Source organism: Nicotiana tomentosiformis, chromosome 4, assembly GCF_000390325.3.
Source record: "Nicotiana tomentosiformis chromosome 4, ASM39032v3, whole genome shotgun sequence".
NCBI lineage: Eukaryota > Viridiplantae > Streptophyta > Magnoliopsida > Solanales > Solanaceae > Nicotiana > Nicotiana tomentosiformis.
This window is the reverse complement of record NC_090815.1, coordinates 87,720,138-87,731,141: the sequence shown is the minus strand read 5'-3', so window position 1 is coordinate 87,731,141 and position 11,004 is coordinate 87,720,138. Positions and strand designations below refer to the sequence as shown.

At 39.7% G+C, this 11,004-nt stretch overlaps 2 protein-coding genes across 2 annotated transcripts; both read left to right on the top strand.

The window, feature by feature from the left end:
* Positions 1-561: 561 nt before the first annotated feature.
* Positions 562-1,056, top strand: LOC117279325 (uncharacterized). The gene has a single exon (XM_033658817.2). The coding sequence runs from the start codon at positions 562-564 to the stop codon at positions 1,054-1,056; it is 495 nt and encodes a 164-aa protein (XP_033514708.2).
* A 5,767-nt stretch (positions 1,057-6,823) lies between these two features.
* Positions 6,824-8,703, top strand: LOC138910087 (protein pxr1-like). Its single transcript, XM_070201309.1, has 6 exons — positions 6,824-6,944; positions 7,104-7,192; positions 7,264-7,689; positions 7,798-7,963; positions 8,008-8,084; positions 8,416-8,703. Exons 1-6 carry the CDS (start codon positions 6,824-6,826, stop codon positions 8,701-8,703), a joined length of 1,167 nt encoding a protein of 388 aa, XP_070057410.1.
* The last annotated feature ends 2,301 nt before the right edge of the window (positions 8,704-11,004 follow it).

Genomic DNA, 11,004 nt, shown 5'->3' with positions numbered 1-11,004 from the left:
GCCATTTATTGACTCCAAATCTTGAAGAACAAAGTAGCAACAGAACAAAGGACCAGATCCCAACACTGAGTTTATCATCTGTCCTTAGTATTATTGTATCTTTGTTAGTGTTATTTACTTGTAATTCCTACTCAGCTTAGTTAGAAGTATTTTGTAGGATATTTTCTGTAAAAACCATAAACCCTGTATTTGTATTTGGTTAGAGTTAGTCAAAGTGGTGAGCTTTGTAATAGAGTTATTAGAAAGAGGCTTGCAATAGAGTTATTTCAAGTAGGTGAGAGATTAAGAGTTTAATTCCTAGATTACAATAGGTTGTAATCTAAAGCTAGCTCGGTTAATGAAGTTGAAATCCTACGAGTGTAGGTCGTGATTTTTAATCCCGTGAGCTGCGAGTTTTCCACGTAAAATACTGTTTTGTCATTTACTTACTATTGTGTGTGTGCGTTCTGTGGGAACTGATAGAGAACCATGTTTTCTATACAGTTTGGTGGACTTTTAGTTTACATCAATTGGTATCAGAGCAGGTTCTTTCTATAAGGTTAACACCTAAAAATGATCCACATGGCAGCTCCACCAAACTTTGAAGAAGGTCAATCAACCTACAGACCACCAAGATTCAATAGACAATACTACATATGGTGGAAGACAAGAATGCATGATTTTATCATGGCTGAAGATTCAGAGCTTTGGGATGTCATCTGCGATGGACCCTTCATACCTATGAATACCATTAGCGAGCCAGCAGTGACAGTTCCAAAGACAAGGAAGGAGTATAACGATGTCGGCCGTAAAGATATAGAGAAAAACTTCCGAGTAAAAAAGATTCTCGTCTGTGGTATTGGACCAGACGAGTATAACAGAATTTCAGTGTGTCAATCTGCCAAGGAGATCTGGGAGGCTCTCCTAATCGCACATGAAGGAAAGACTCAAGTCAAGCAGTCAAAGATCGATATGCTCACTACTGAGTATGAAATCATCAAGATGAAGGATGATGAGTACATTCAGGACATGCATACTCGCTTCACTTCCATCATCAATAAGCTTCACTCTCTATGATAAATCATTCCAAGGAACAAACTGGTCAGAAAAATACTGAGTGTATTACCTAGTTCTTGGGAGAGTAAAATCAATGCTATCATAGAGGCAAAAGATCTGCAAAAGTGACCATTGATGAACTCATTAGAAATCTGAAGACCTACGAAATGAAGAAAAAGAAGGACCATGAAAGAAAAGAACCCAACAAGGAGAAGAACCTGGTTCTCAAGGCAGACAACAGTGACTCAATTGGTGAGGATGCTGACATGGCCTATTTGACATGGAGGTTTTAGAAAATGGTTCGCAGAAATGAAGGTATCCCGAAAAAAGGCAGCTTCGGCAGATCAAAAGGCTATGATTGCTGTCATAAATGGGGGAAGCCAGGATATTTCATCAAATATTGTCCTCTCCACAAGCAAGACCAGTACAAGCACAACACAGACAAAACAGCCAAGAGGAACCCGGTTCCTGACAAGAAATTCAAGAGAAAAGATGTAGCTGACAATGTTGTGAAACAAGCTCTTGCTGCATGGGGAGATTCCTCCAGTGAATCTGAGGGAGATGATAAACAAGGCGACACCTCCATGATGGTTGTTGAAAGCGAAGCAGCTGAATATGACTCCATCTTTGCCCTGATGGAAAAATCTGACGAGAATGAAGATGATGATGACGATGAGGTAAACTTTCTAGAAGTTCAAAGAAATTTGAAGTCTTACTCTCAAAAGAAGCTTGTATCCTTAGCAAATATTCTGATTGATGCTTATCATAACCTTATCAATGATAAAAATATTTTAACTGTGGAACTAGGAGCGGTAGAACAGGAGAGAGTTGATTTGGTAGTCGTAGTTGTTGATTTAAAAGAAACCATTGAGGACTTAAAGAGGGAAAAAGATGCTCTAACTAAGAAAATTAAAAAGGTAGACCATGAGAGAGATAACTTATTGGTAGTTGTTGTGGATCTAAAGGAAACAGTAAAAGAATTAAAAAGGGAAAATAGTTCTGAAAACACTTCAAAAGGTAAGGAAGTGGCGAGTGAGGCATACCTTAAACTTGAAAATGAGCTCAAAATGGTAAAATTGAGTATTTGTGATGAACTTGAAAAAAATAGACAACTTCAGAAAGATCTAAGCAGGGTAAAAATAACTTAGACAAATCTCTAAAGTGGACCTGATCCTCTGATACAATCAATTCCATGTATAAAATCAACCGGGGTGGGGGGAACATGCAGGGAATTGGGTTCCAAAAAGAAAAAGTTACTTCCAACCCATATAGCAAGTGTGTTATTGTCCCTGATAACTGGCTTTGCACTCGTTGTGGTAACATTGGGTATTTTAAAGACTCTTGCAAAGCTAGATTTCAGTCCCAACAGAAAAACAAAGGTTTTGTTGAAAAAGTACCCACTGCTAAGGAACCTGGTCCCTCCAATAAAAAACGTGTGATGCCTGCTTGGATAAGAAGAAGTTTAATTTGCCCTTTTTTCTCACTACAAGGGACCCAAACTTGTTTGGGTTCCTAAGTCTAATCTCTAATTTCCTTGTGCATGGAGCAGTGAAAGGAAGCAGCCAAAGATGGTATATGGATAGCGGCTGCTCTAAGCATATGACTGGAAGCACTGATGATTTCCTTTCACTCAAAGCCCTGCAAGGTGGCAGTGTATCCTTTGGAAATGGCAAAAAGGGATACATTCTGGGAGTTAGAAGAGTCAGGAGACACTCACTAACTCAATTGAGAATGTGTATTATGTGAATGGCCTCAAATACAGCCTACTGAGTGTCTCACAAATCTGCGATAAAGGAAACAAAGTGGAGTCTTTTCAAAGACTTGCACAGCCACCAATCTTATGACTGGTGAAGTGGTTCTGATGGCAAAAAGATTCAAAAACATATACGTAGCTGACTTTGAGTCCTTAAACAGTGGGGATCTTACATGTTTGAGTGTTGTTGATGATGATGTTGAGTTGTGGTCTGCTACACAAAAGATTAGGACATGCAAGCTTCTCCTTGCTGAACAAGCTAGTTAAGAAAGACCTGGTCAGTGGGCTGCCAAAGTCAAGGTTCAAGGATCACAAAGTGTGTGATGCATGTGTGAAGGAAAAGCAAGCCAGGTCCTCCTTCAAGCCAAAAAAAGGAAGTAAGCACCTCAAGGCCACTAGATCTTCTTCATATGGATCTGTGTGGACCTATGAGGGTGCCCAGTAGAGGAGGAAAGAAATACATTTTTGTCATTTTGGATGACTACTCCAAATTCACATGGACCTTGTTCTTCAGAACCAAGGATGAAACCTTTCCAGTCTTTGTTGCTTTTGTGAAGCAGATTTAAGTGAAAATGAGTCATAATGTTGTAAGCATAAGATCTTATCATGGTACAGAATTCGACAATGCAAAATTTGACGAACTCTGTACTGGAAATGGTATAAGTCATAATTTTTCAGCTTCAAAAACACCCCAACAAAATGGTGTTGTGGAGATGAAAAATAGGACTCTTGAAGACATGTCAAGGACAATGCTGATTGACAGTGGTGTACCAAAAAGCTTTTGGGCTGAGGCGGTGAACACTGCCTGTTATTTAGTAAACAGGTGCATGATTAGGTCCCTCTTAAACAAAACCCCGTATGAATTGCTAAACGGGAGGAAACCCAAGCTGACTTACCTGAGAACGTTTGGTTGCAAATGTTTCGTTCTGAATAATGGTAAGGAAGTGCTGGGAAAATTTGATGCCAAAAGTGATGAAGGGGTCTTTCGTGGATCTTCTTCACAAAGCAAAGCATACAAGGTCTACAACAAAATGACTCAATGTGTTGAAGAAAGCGTACATGTAATCTTTGATGAATCACACCACTTAAGTGGGAAAGATTCACATAATAAGAACGATCAAGATGGAGAGCAGTTAAAGGTTCCTGGAGAAATAATTGATATGGAAAATGGTAAGGCTGATCTGATGAGTCAGGTCAAGGAATCTAATGAAGAAAATGCAGCAGAACCTCCAGCTGATTCAGAGGGACATGGTTCCTCTATTACAGCAACTGAAGCAGAAAACAGATTTGTTGATACCATGCAAGGAACTCTTGATGCTGAGCGAAGAAGTGGCACTAGCTCTTCCATGGATGCTAATGATGGATCCCACTCAAAGGAACCTGGATCTTCTCACAATGAGATTCAGGTGTCCAACTGGAAGCATAAAAGCTCACATCCTCTCCAGAATGTGATCACTCCTCTTGATTCAGGGATTCAAACCAGATCAAAGACAAGAAGCATGTTTGCCTTCTCAGCCTTCCTATTTCAAATTGAGCCCAAAAATATCAAGGAAGCATTGAAAGATCCTGACTGGATTGCTGCTATGCAAGATGAACTCCATCAATTTGAGAGGAACAGCGTGTGGCACCTGGTCCCTCGACCTTCTGACAGAACTATTATTATAACCAGGTGGGTGTTCAGAAACAAGCTTGATCAGTTTGGGAATACAGCAAGAAATAAGGCCAGGTTGGTGGTTCAAGGTTATAATCAAGAAGAAGGTATTGACTATGATGAGACTTTTACTCCAATTACACGAATGGAAGCCATCAAAATTCTCATTACTTTTGCATCTCATATGGAATTCAAATTGTTCCAAATGGATGTCAAGAGTGCACTTCTGAATGGATATTTAAAGGAAGAAGTCTTTGTCAAACAACCACATGGTTTTGAATGTCATGATCATCCTGAACATATATTCAATCTCGACAAGGCACTATATGATTTAAAGCAGGCCCCTCGTGCATGGTATGAAAGATTTCCAGGTTCCTTCTGGAAAATGGCTTTACAAGAGGAAAAATTGACAACACTCTCTTTTTGAAGAAACGGGGGAGGAACTTGTTGATTGTGTAAGTTTATGTTGACGACATCATCTTTGGTGAAACAAATGATTCCTTATGTGAGGAGTTTGCCAAGCTTATGGGAAGCGAGTTTGAGATAAGCATGATGGGGGAACTGAACTTCTTCCTAGGTGTGAAAGTTAAGCAAACCTCTAAGGGAATGATGATAAGTCAGCAGAAATACATTAAAGAGCTTATGAAGAGATTTGAGAGAAAGTTCAAAGACCATTGATACTCCTATTGCCACTGCTACTCGTCTGTACATAGAAGAACCTGGTCCCCCTATAAATGAAACTATGTAAGAAGTATCATTGGTTCACTCTTGTATCTCACAACCAGCAGACCTGACATTGTATTCACTATGAGATTATGTGCTAGATTCCAATCAAGTCCAAAGGAATCTCATCTAAAAGATGCCAAGAGAATTCTAAGGTATCTCAAAGGAACACAGGACCTGGTCCTTTACTATCCCTCAGAAGACAATTTCAACTTAATTGGGTATGCTGATGTTGATTATGTTAGTTCTTTGGTGGATAGAAAGAGTACATCTGGGATGGCACATTTCCTGGGATCATTCTTGATTTCATAGGGTACAAAGAAACAAAACTCTGTGGCTCTTTCTACTACAGAAGCTGAATTTGTGGCAGTTGCTTCCTGTTGTGCTCAACTACTGTGGATCAAGTAACAACTGGAAGATTTTGGTGTGTTTTCTGATTGTGTACCATTACTGTGTGACAACACAAGTTCTCTTAACATGGTAAAGAATACAGTTCAGCATACGAGGACAAAGCACATTGATGTGCGACATCACTTTCTCAGGGATAATGTTGAAAACGGTCCCATCTTCATGAAGTTTTACAAAACACAGGACCAGGTAGCTGATATCTTCATCAAAGCATTGAGCATAAAGGACTTTGAAAAGAATCGACTGGAGTTGAGACTGATAAAGTCGAACTGAGCACCAAGTTCCTCAATGATTGGCTATGAAGAAATGAAAAGGTAAACGGCTAAAAGTGTTTTCTAGAAATTTCTAACTCAATTCTATACTGTTATAGGTAAACACGCATGGCAACTACAGATCAAACAAGAAGCTAATGATATTGCATTTTGGTAGAAGGATGAGGCTCATATTTACAAAACTCAGTCAAGGAACCTGGTTCCCTTGACTCAGCTTAGTAGCTCTTTTTACACTCATACGCATTTTAAACAACTATAAAAGTGCCACTTCATTAAATGTATCCGCCTTTTTCTCTCATCCTTCTTAAAGCCTAAGCATCACACCCGTTACTAACCGACCCGTCTACCCAGTCCGTTGCACCCATTTGCAACCGGTCCCTGATATCTTCTAAATAACCCCAAAAGACGTCTTTCTCACAACTGTCTACATAAAAGCCATCAAACTTCCTTCCTCTCTCAAAACACCCTCTCTTTCTCGTGTATTTACATCTAAAAATCATTATGTCTTCCCAGAATCCAGAGTCTTCAAGTGCTACCAGTGTCACTCCTACTGCGTCTTCATCTCACGAAGCACTGCAGTGTGAGCCTGAGTCTCAACTGTCACCCAGTAAAAACCCTAACTCAGACCAACAACCACCTACTGATTCCTCTCCACCATCGAGTTTTGGTTCTCATTGTAGTCTCAAAACACAAACCCCCAAAAGGTTTGTCGCTACAACCTCTCCCTCTATTTCGCCGAAAACAATGGCAGACGATGAAATATTGTATGGAGAAGAGGGACCAGAGGTTTCAAGTCATCAAGTTAGGGAGCTCTATGTAGCCCAAGAGGATGTTGTTGGTAGTGGTGAAGCATCAGAATTGCCTATCACTCCTCCTGCTCCGACGTTTGATCTGAATGTTGCCTCTCCATCAGGTAATGCTTCTCTTGCATCTACTGATTCTACACTATTGGGTGTGAGTGAAAGATAAGATATAGAGAATATGCTACTTATTGCTACCGATGGAGGGTTGGTTGGGGAGTATGAGTGTGATGATGTTACTGCTGGGTCTCAGGGGGAAGGAGAAGGAAATAGAGTTGGAGGTGGGGAACTGGTGTCTCATGGTAACTTGGTGCCAGTTAGTACTACAAGGGAGACAACAGAGGGACCTGCTCCCTCTACCCAAGAAGAGCACTCTGCTCCTACTTGGGATGAAACCCCATGCTCTACCAAAGAGCCCCTGGACAATACTTAACCTTCTCCTTCTTCTCACTTTGATGCAGTGCCGTTAGACTCTGTAATCCCTGAGATGAGACCTCTGTCTGAAGAAGAGAATGATAACAGTGAGGAAGACTATGATGATGTGATTGTGGTAAGTCTTATTGCTGCTAGAAGTGGTAGGGCAGTTCTCAAAGAGCCTGTTCTTAAAAGACCCACTACTAGGTAGCAAAAGAAAGAAGCTCTTGGGAGTGCTTTGAAGAGAAACATGGAAGAAAAGAAAAGAAAAGAAGAAGGTTGGTGAAAGTGGGGAAGTTAGTGAATAAGGAGGATGTACCTCCGACAAACATTATGAATGTTGAAGATGAACGGGTGAATGAGGAACCTTCTTCCTTGGTTCATAAATCCTCTAAAAAATATGTGCTTGCAAAGCCCAAGAGAGGATCGTGTGTAAAAGAGGTGGAGATTGATAAAGAGAAGAGTGCTGAAGAAAAGGAGTCTGGTGAGAAAAGTAAGTATGAAAAGAAGGAGAAAAGTGTGAAGAAGTCTCAAAAGAGAAACGCAAGTGACAGAGAGGAACTTAGTTCCTCCAAGAAAGCCAAAGTAAATGTGTCTGAAGTTGAGAGAAGAGAAAACCTGAAGAAGCAAAAGGTGCTATGAGGCAGAGTGTTTGACGCTGTCATTCTTGAAATATCAGTCATGATACAGTTGTTTGCAATCTGCAAGTTTCAGAAGTGGACTCGTTTGTTTACCATCTAGAGTCCCAAGGTTTATGAAGAAGAGGTTCGTAATTTTTACGCAGATCTATTTTCTGTGGAAGACAACAATATGTGCCTGAAAGTTAATGGAGTGAATTTTGTGATGGATGATGCTGTTCTAGGAAATATCTTGGGTGTGCCCACTGAGGGGCTCTCATATGTTAAAGGTACTTGTTCCCCTGACTTTAGAAAGATCATTCTAAAATCTTAGGTTGTTCAGAGAGGGAACGAGTGCACGAGAAGGCTCTCCTTCCAGAGTATCAACTTATGTTTGAGATGGTGAACAAGGTCCTGCTACCACGTGCATAGAGGCATTCCATTACTTTGAAAGTGGACATGTTCCTTATGGAAGCACTGGATGCATACACTACCATCAACCTGCCTGGTATCATGATTGAACATATGAAAAAGGTGGCAGACTTCAAGGAAGGGAACCATGGTTTGCCTTATGGGTTCCTGCTTACTTGAGTGTTTGAATTCTTCAAAGTTCTTTTGGGAAGAGTAGCAGTGGGAACTCGAAAGCAAACTTTCTCAATGACAACCTTGGAAGAATGCAAATGTAAAGACAAGAAAGGGGTATTGGCTGCAATTCTACTATTTCTCAGTTAATTGAAGCTAGACTGCTGCTAATGACGAAATAAGGAGGATAAAGGATCGGAATGCCATTCTTGAGGGGCAGCTCAGTCAAGCCATAGAGGAACCTGGTTCTAGCAGTGCACAATGTGCAGAGGTTTCCCGCTTAACTACTGAAAATGCAGACCTGAGAAAACAGGTTGAGGACCTGAAAGAGCAGCTGATGAACGAGCAGCGGTCTGCAAATGCTCGAGTGAATATTCTTCTCAAAGCCCTTGCCTCTTCATCCTTCCCTCCCTCTTTCAATGCCGTTAAACAGTTCCCTTGTCAGTGACTAGCTTAACGATGTCTTAACCCCAGTATCCCTTTTTTATCTTGTTGTTGATTTGACTATGGTACTTTAAGTTTGTTTTTTGTGTGGATGTTTTGTAAACAATGGTACTACTGCCTCTGTTTTCTCCTAAATTTAATTAATGAACATCTCAGTCTTTTGCTGCTATGCATGTTATACTCTTGTGCTCTATTTTTAGCTATGTTGTGTGCACACATGTGGCATGAGTTAACTTTTTTGGACTTTTTTTTGCGTTTACTTGCATATATTTCTTTTGTGATGCCAAAAGGGGGAAGAAAATTGAAGGGGGGCAGAAAGGGAAATAAGTTCTCAGGGGGAATAAAATTATTCTGCAGGGTGAATTGTATGGAGTTCTGGTTCTCATGAGAACCTCAATTCTAAGTTTGTCATCATCAAAAAGGAGAAAATTGATAAGTTATGTGCCTTTGTATTTTGATAATTGAATAAACTTCATATGAGAACAAGATAGGGAACCTATTACACACCCTCAAAGTGCTCAGAATAATAAGTCACATGTCTGGCACAAGTTCCAATATTATCAGTCAAAGAAACGGTAGAGGGAACAGATGGCTATCAGTTCCTCTGGTCATAGTACAAGTCAACTCCTTACAGCTTTTTTAGTCGCTGCACTGTTGCACTGCACACGCAACAGTGTAGCAGTCACTTTGTGGAGCATGCCTTGTACCGGATACCTGCTTACATCATTCAAATGACCTTACATATATATTACCAACATGAGGCAAGGGAAAATACACACTTGCAAACCCTAAATCATTAAGTCTCTCTCAAGTGTGCTGCCGCCTTTCATTGACTCCAAGGCTTGAAGAACAAAGTAGCAACAGAACAAAGGACCAGATCCGAGCACTGAATTTATCGTATGTCCTTAGTATTGTTGTATCTTTGTTAGTATTATTTACTTATTATTCATACCCAGCTTAGTTAGAAGCATTTTGTATGATATCTTCTGTAAAACCATAAATTATGTGTTTGTGTTTGGCTATAGTTAGTCAAAGTGGTGAGCTTTGACCAAGAGTTATTACAAAGAGGCTTGCAATAGAGTTATTGCAAGTAGGTGAAGAATTAAGAGTTTAATTCCTAGATTACAATAGGTTGTAATTTAAAGTTTTCTCGGTTAGTGAAGTTGAAATCCTACGATTTTAGGTCGTAGTTTTTAATCCCGTGAGCTGGGAGTTTTTCGCGTAAAATATTATTGTGTCATTTACTTACTGTTGTATGTGTGTGTTCTGTGGAACTGATAGAGAACCAGGTTCTTTATACAGTTTGGTGGACTCTTAGTTTACATCATCCCCATTATTCCAACTACTGATATCTTGTATACAGCACAATTTTGTACTTGTAGTCCTAGTAAAGACGTACTTGAGGGTCGGGGTATTATAGCCTTAGTCTTGACTCTGGAGTTGTGAGATCGTTAGCGTTCAGGGTGATCCCCAAGCTTTTCCTTGGGAGCCCTTTTTTTTTTTGTATTGAACTATATATATTTCGAAAACTTGACTTCATGTAATAGACATTCTTAGAGTAAATTTGCTCCATGTATTTACATTAAGGTCTAGTTTCCATTGATCTCTTTAACAATGATTCTGAGTTATAAGTCCACTAAGTATAATCACTCTTCCTTTTTAAATAAGTGGCAAATACAATCAATAATTTTCATCTATTCTTCTTCTTGAATTCACTTCTCTTCTTTCTCTTTTTGTGATGACCTGCTAGGTCATTTTGAGTACTCGTACATTTTTCTATGTTTCGAGACCTCTTGTAGTTTTATTTGATAATATATGAATCGTGTGCGTGGTCCGTGCCGTTTTTTGAAAAGTGTATATGTGAAATTTTAAAGAAAATTTTTGGTTTTAAAAATAAAATAGAGTTGACCACGGTCAACATTCTTCGCAAACGACCTCGGATCGGTGTTTTTGACAATTCTAGTAGGTTCGTATGATGTTTTTGTATTTGTACGCGTGTTTCGTTGGGGTCTCGGTAGACCCGAGGACGTTTCGACGCGTTATGTGAAAAGTTGGAAAAATGAGTTTAAACTTTGAAAAATCTTGAGTTTTAATGATCAATTCTTGATATTTGATGTTATTTTGATGATTTGAGTGAGCGAGCGAGTTTGTATGATGTTACTACACTTGTGCGCATGTTCATCTTGGTGCCCCGGGGGATCTGTTACGTTGAGTTTCAGATTAATTTCAGACAAATTTTGGCCATGTAGAGTGAGTTGGTTTTTCAGGTATATCTCAGTGCTTCATGATTGTGAAGCCTCTATAG

What these genes read in the sequence shown, in the direction of transcription:
- LOC117279325 (XM_033658817.2), top strand. Translation starts at nt 562, where the DNA reads ATGGCAGCTCCACCAAACTTTGAAGAAGGTCAATCAACCTACAGACCA.
- LOC138910087 (XM_070201309.1), top strand. Translation starts at nt 6,824, where the DNA reads ATGCTACTTATTGCTACCGATGGAGGGTTGGTTGGGGAGTATGAGTGT. An exon ending in ACTATGATGATGTGATTGTG is followed by an intron (nt 7,193 to 7,263) that starts GTAAGTCTTATT and finishes ACCCACTACTAG; the next exon opens with GTAGCAAAAGAAAGAAGCTC. An exon ending in TGTTTGAGATGGTGAACAAG is followed by an intron (nt 8,085 to 8,415) that starts GTCCTGCTACCA and finishes AATTGAAGCTAG; the next exon opens with ACTGCTGCTAATGACGAAAT.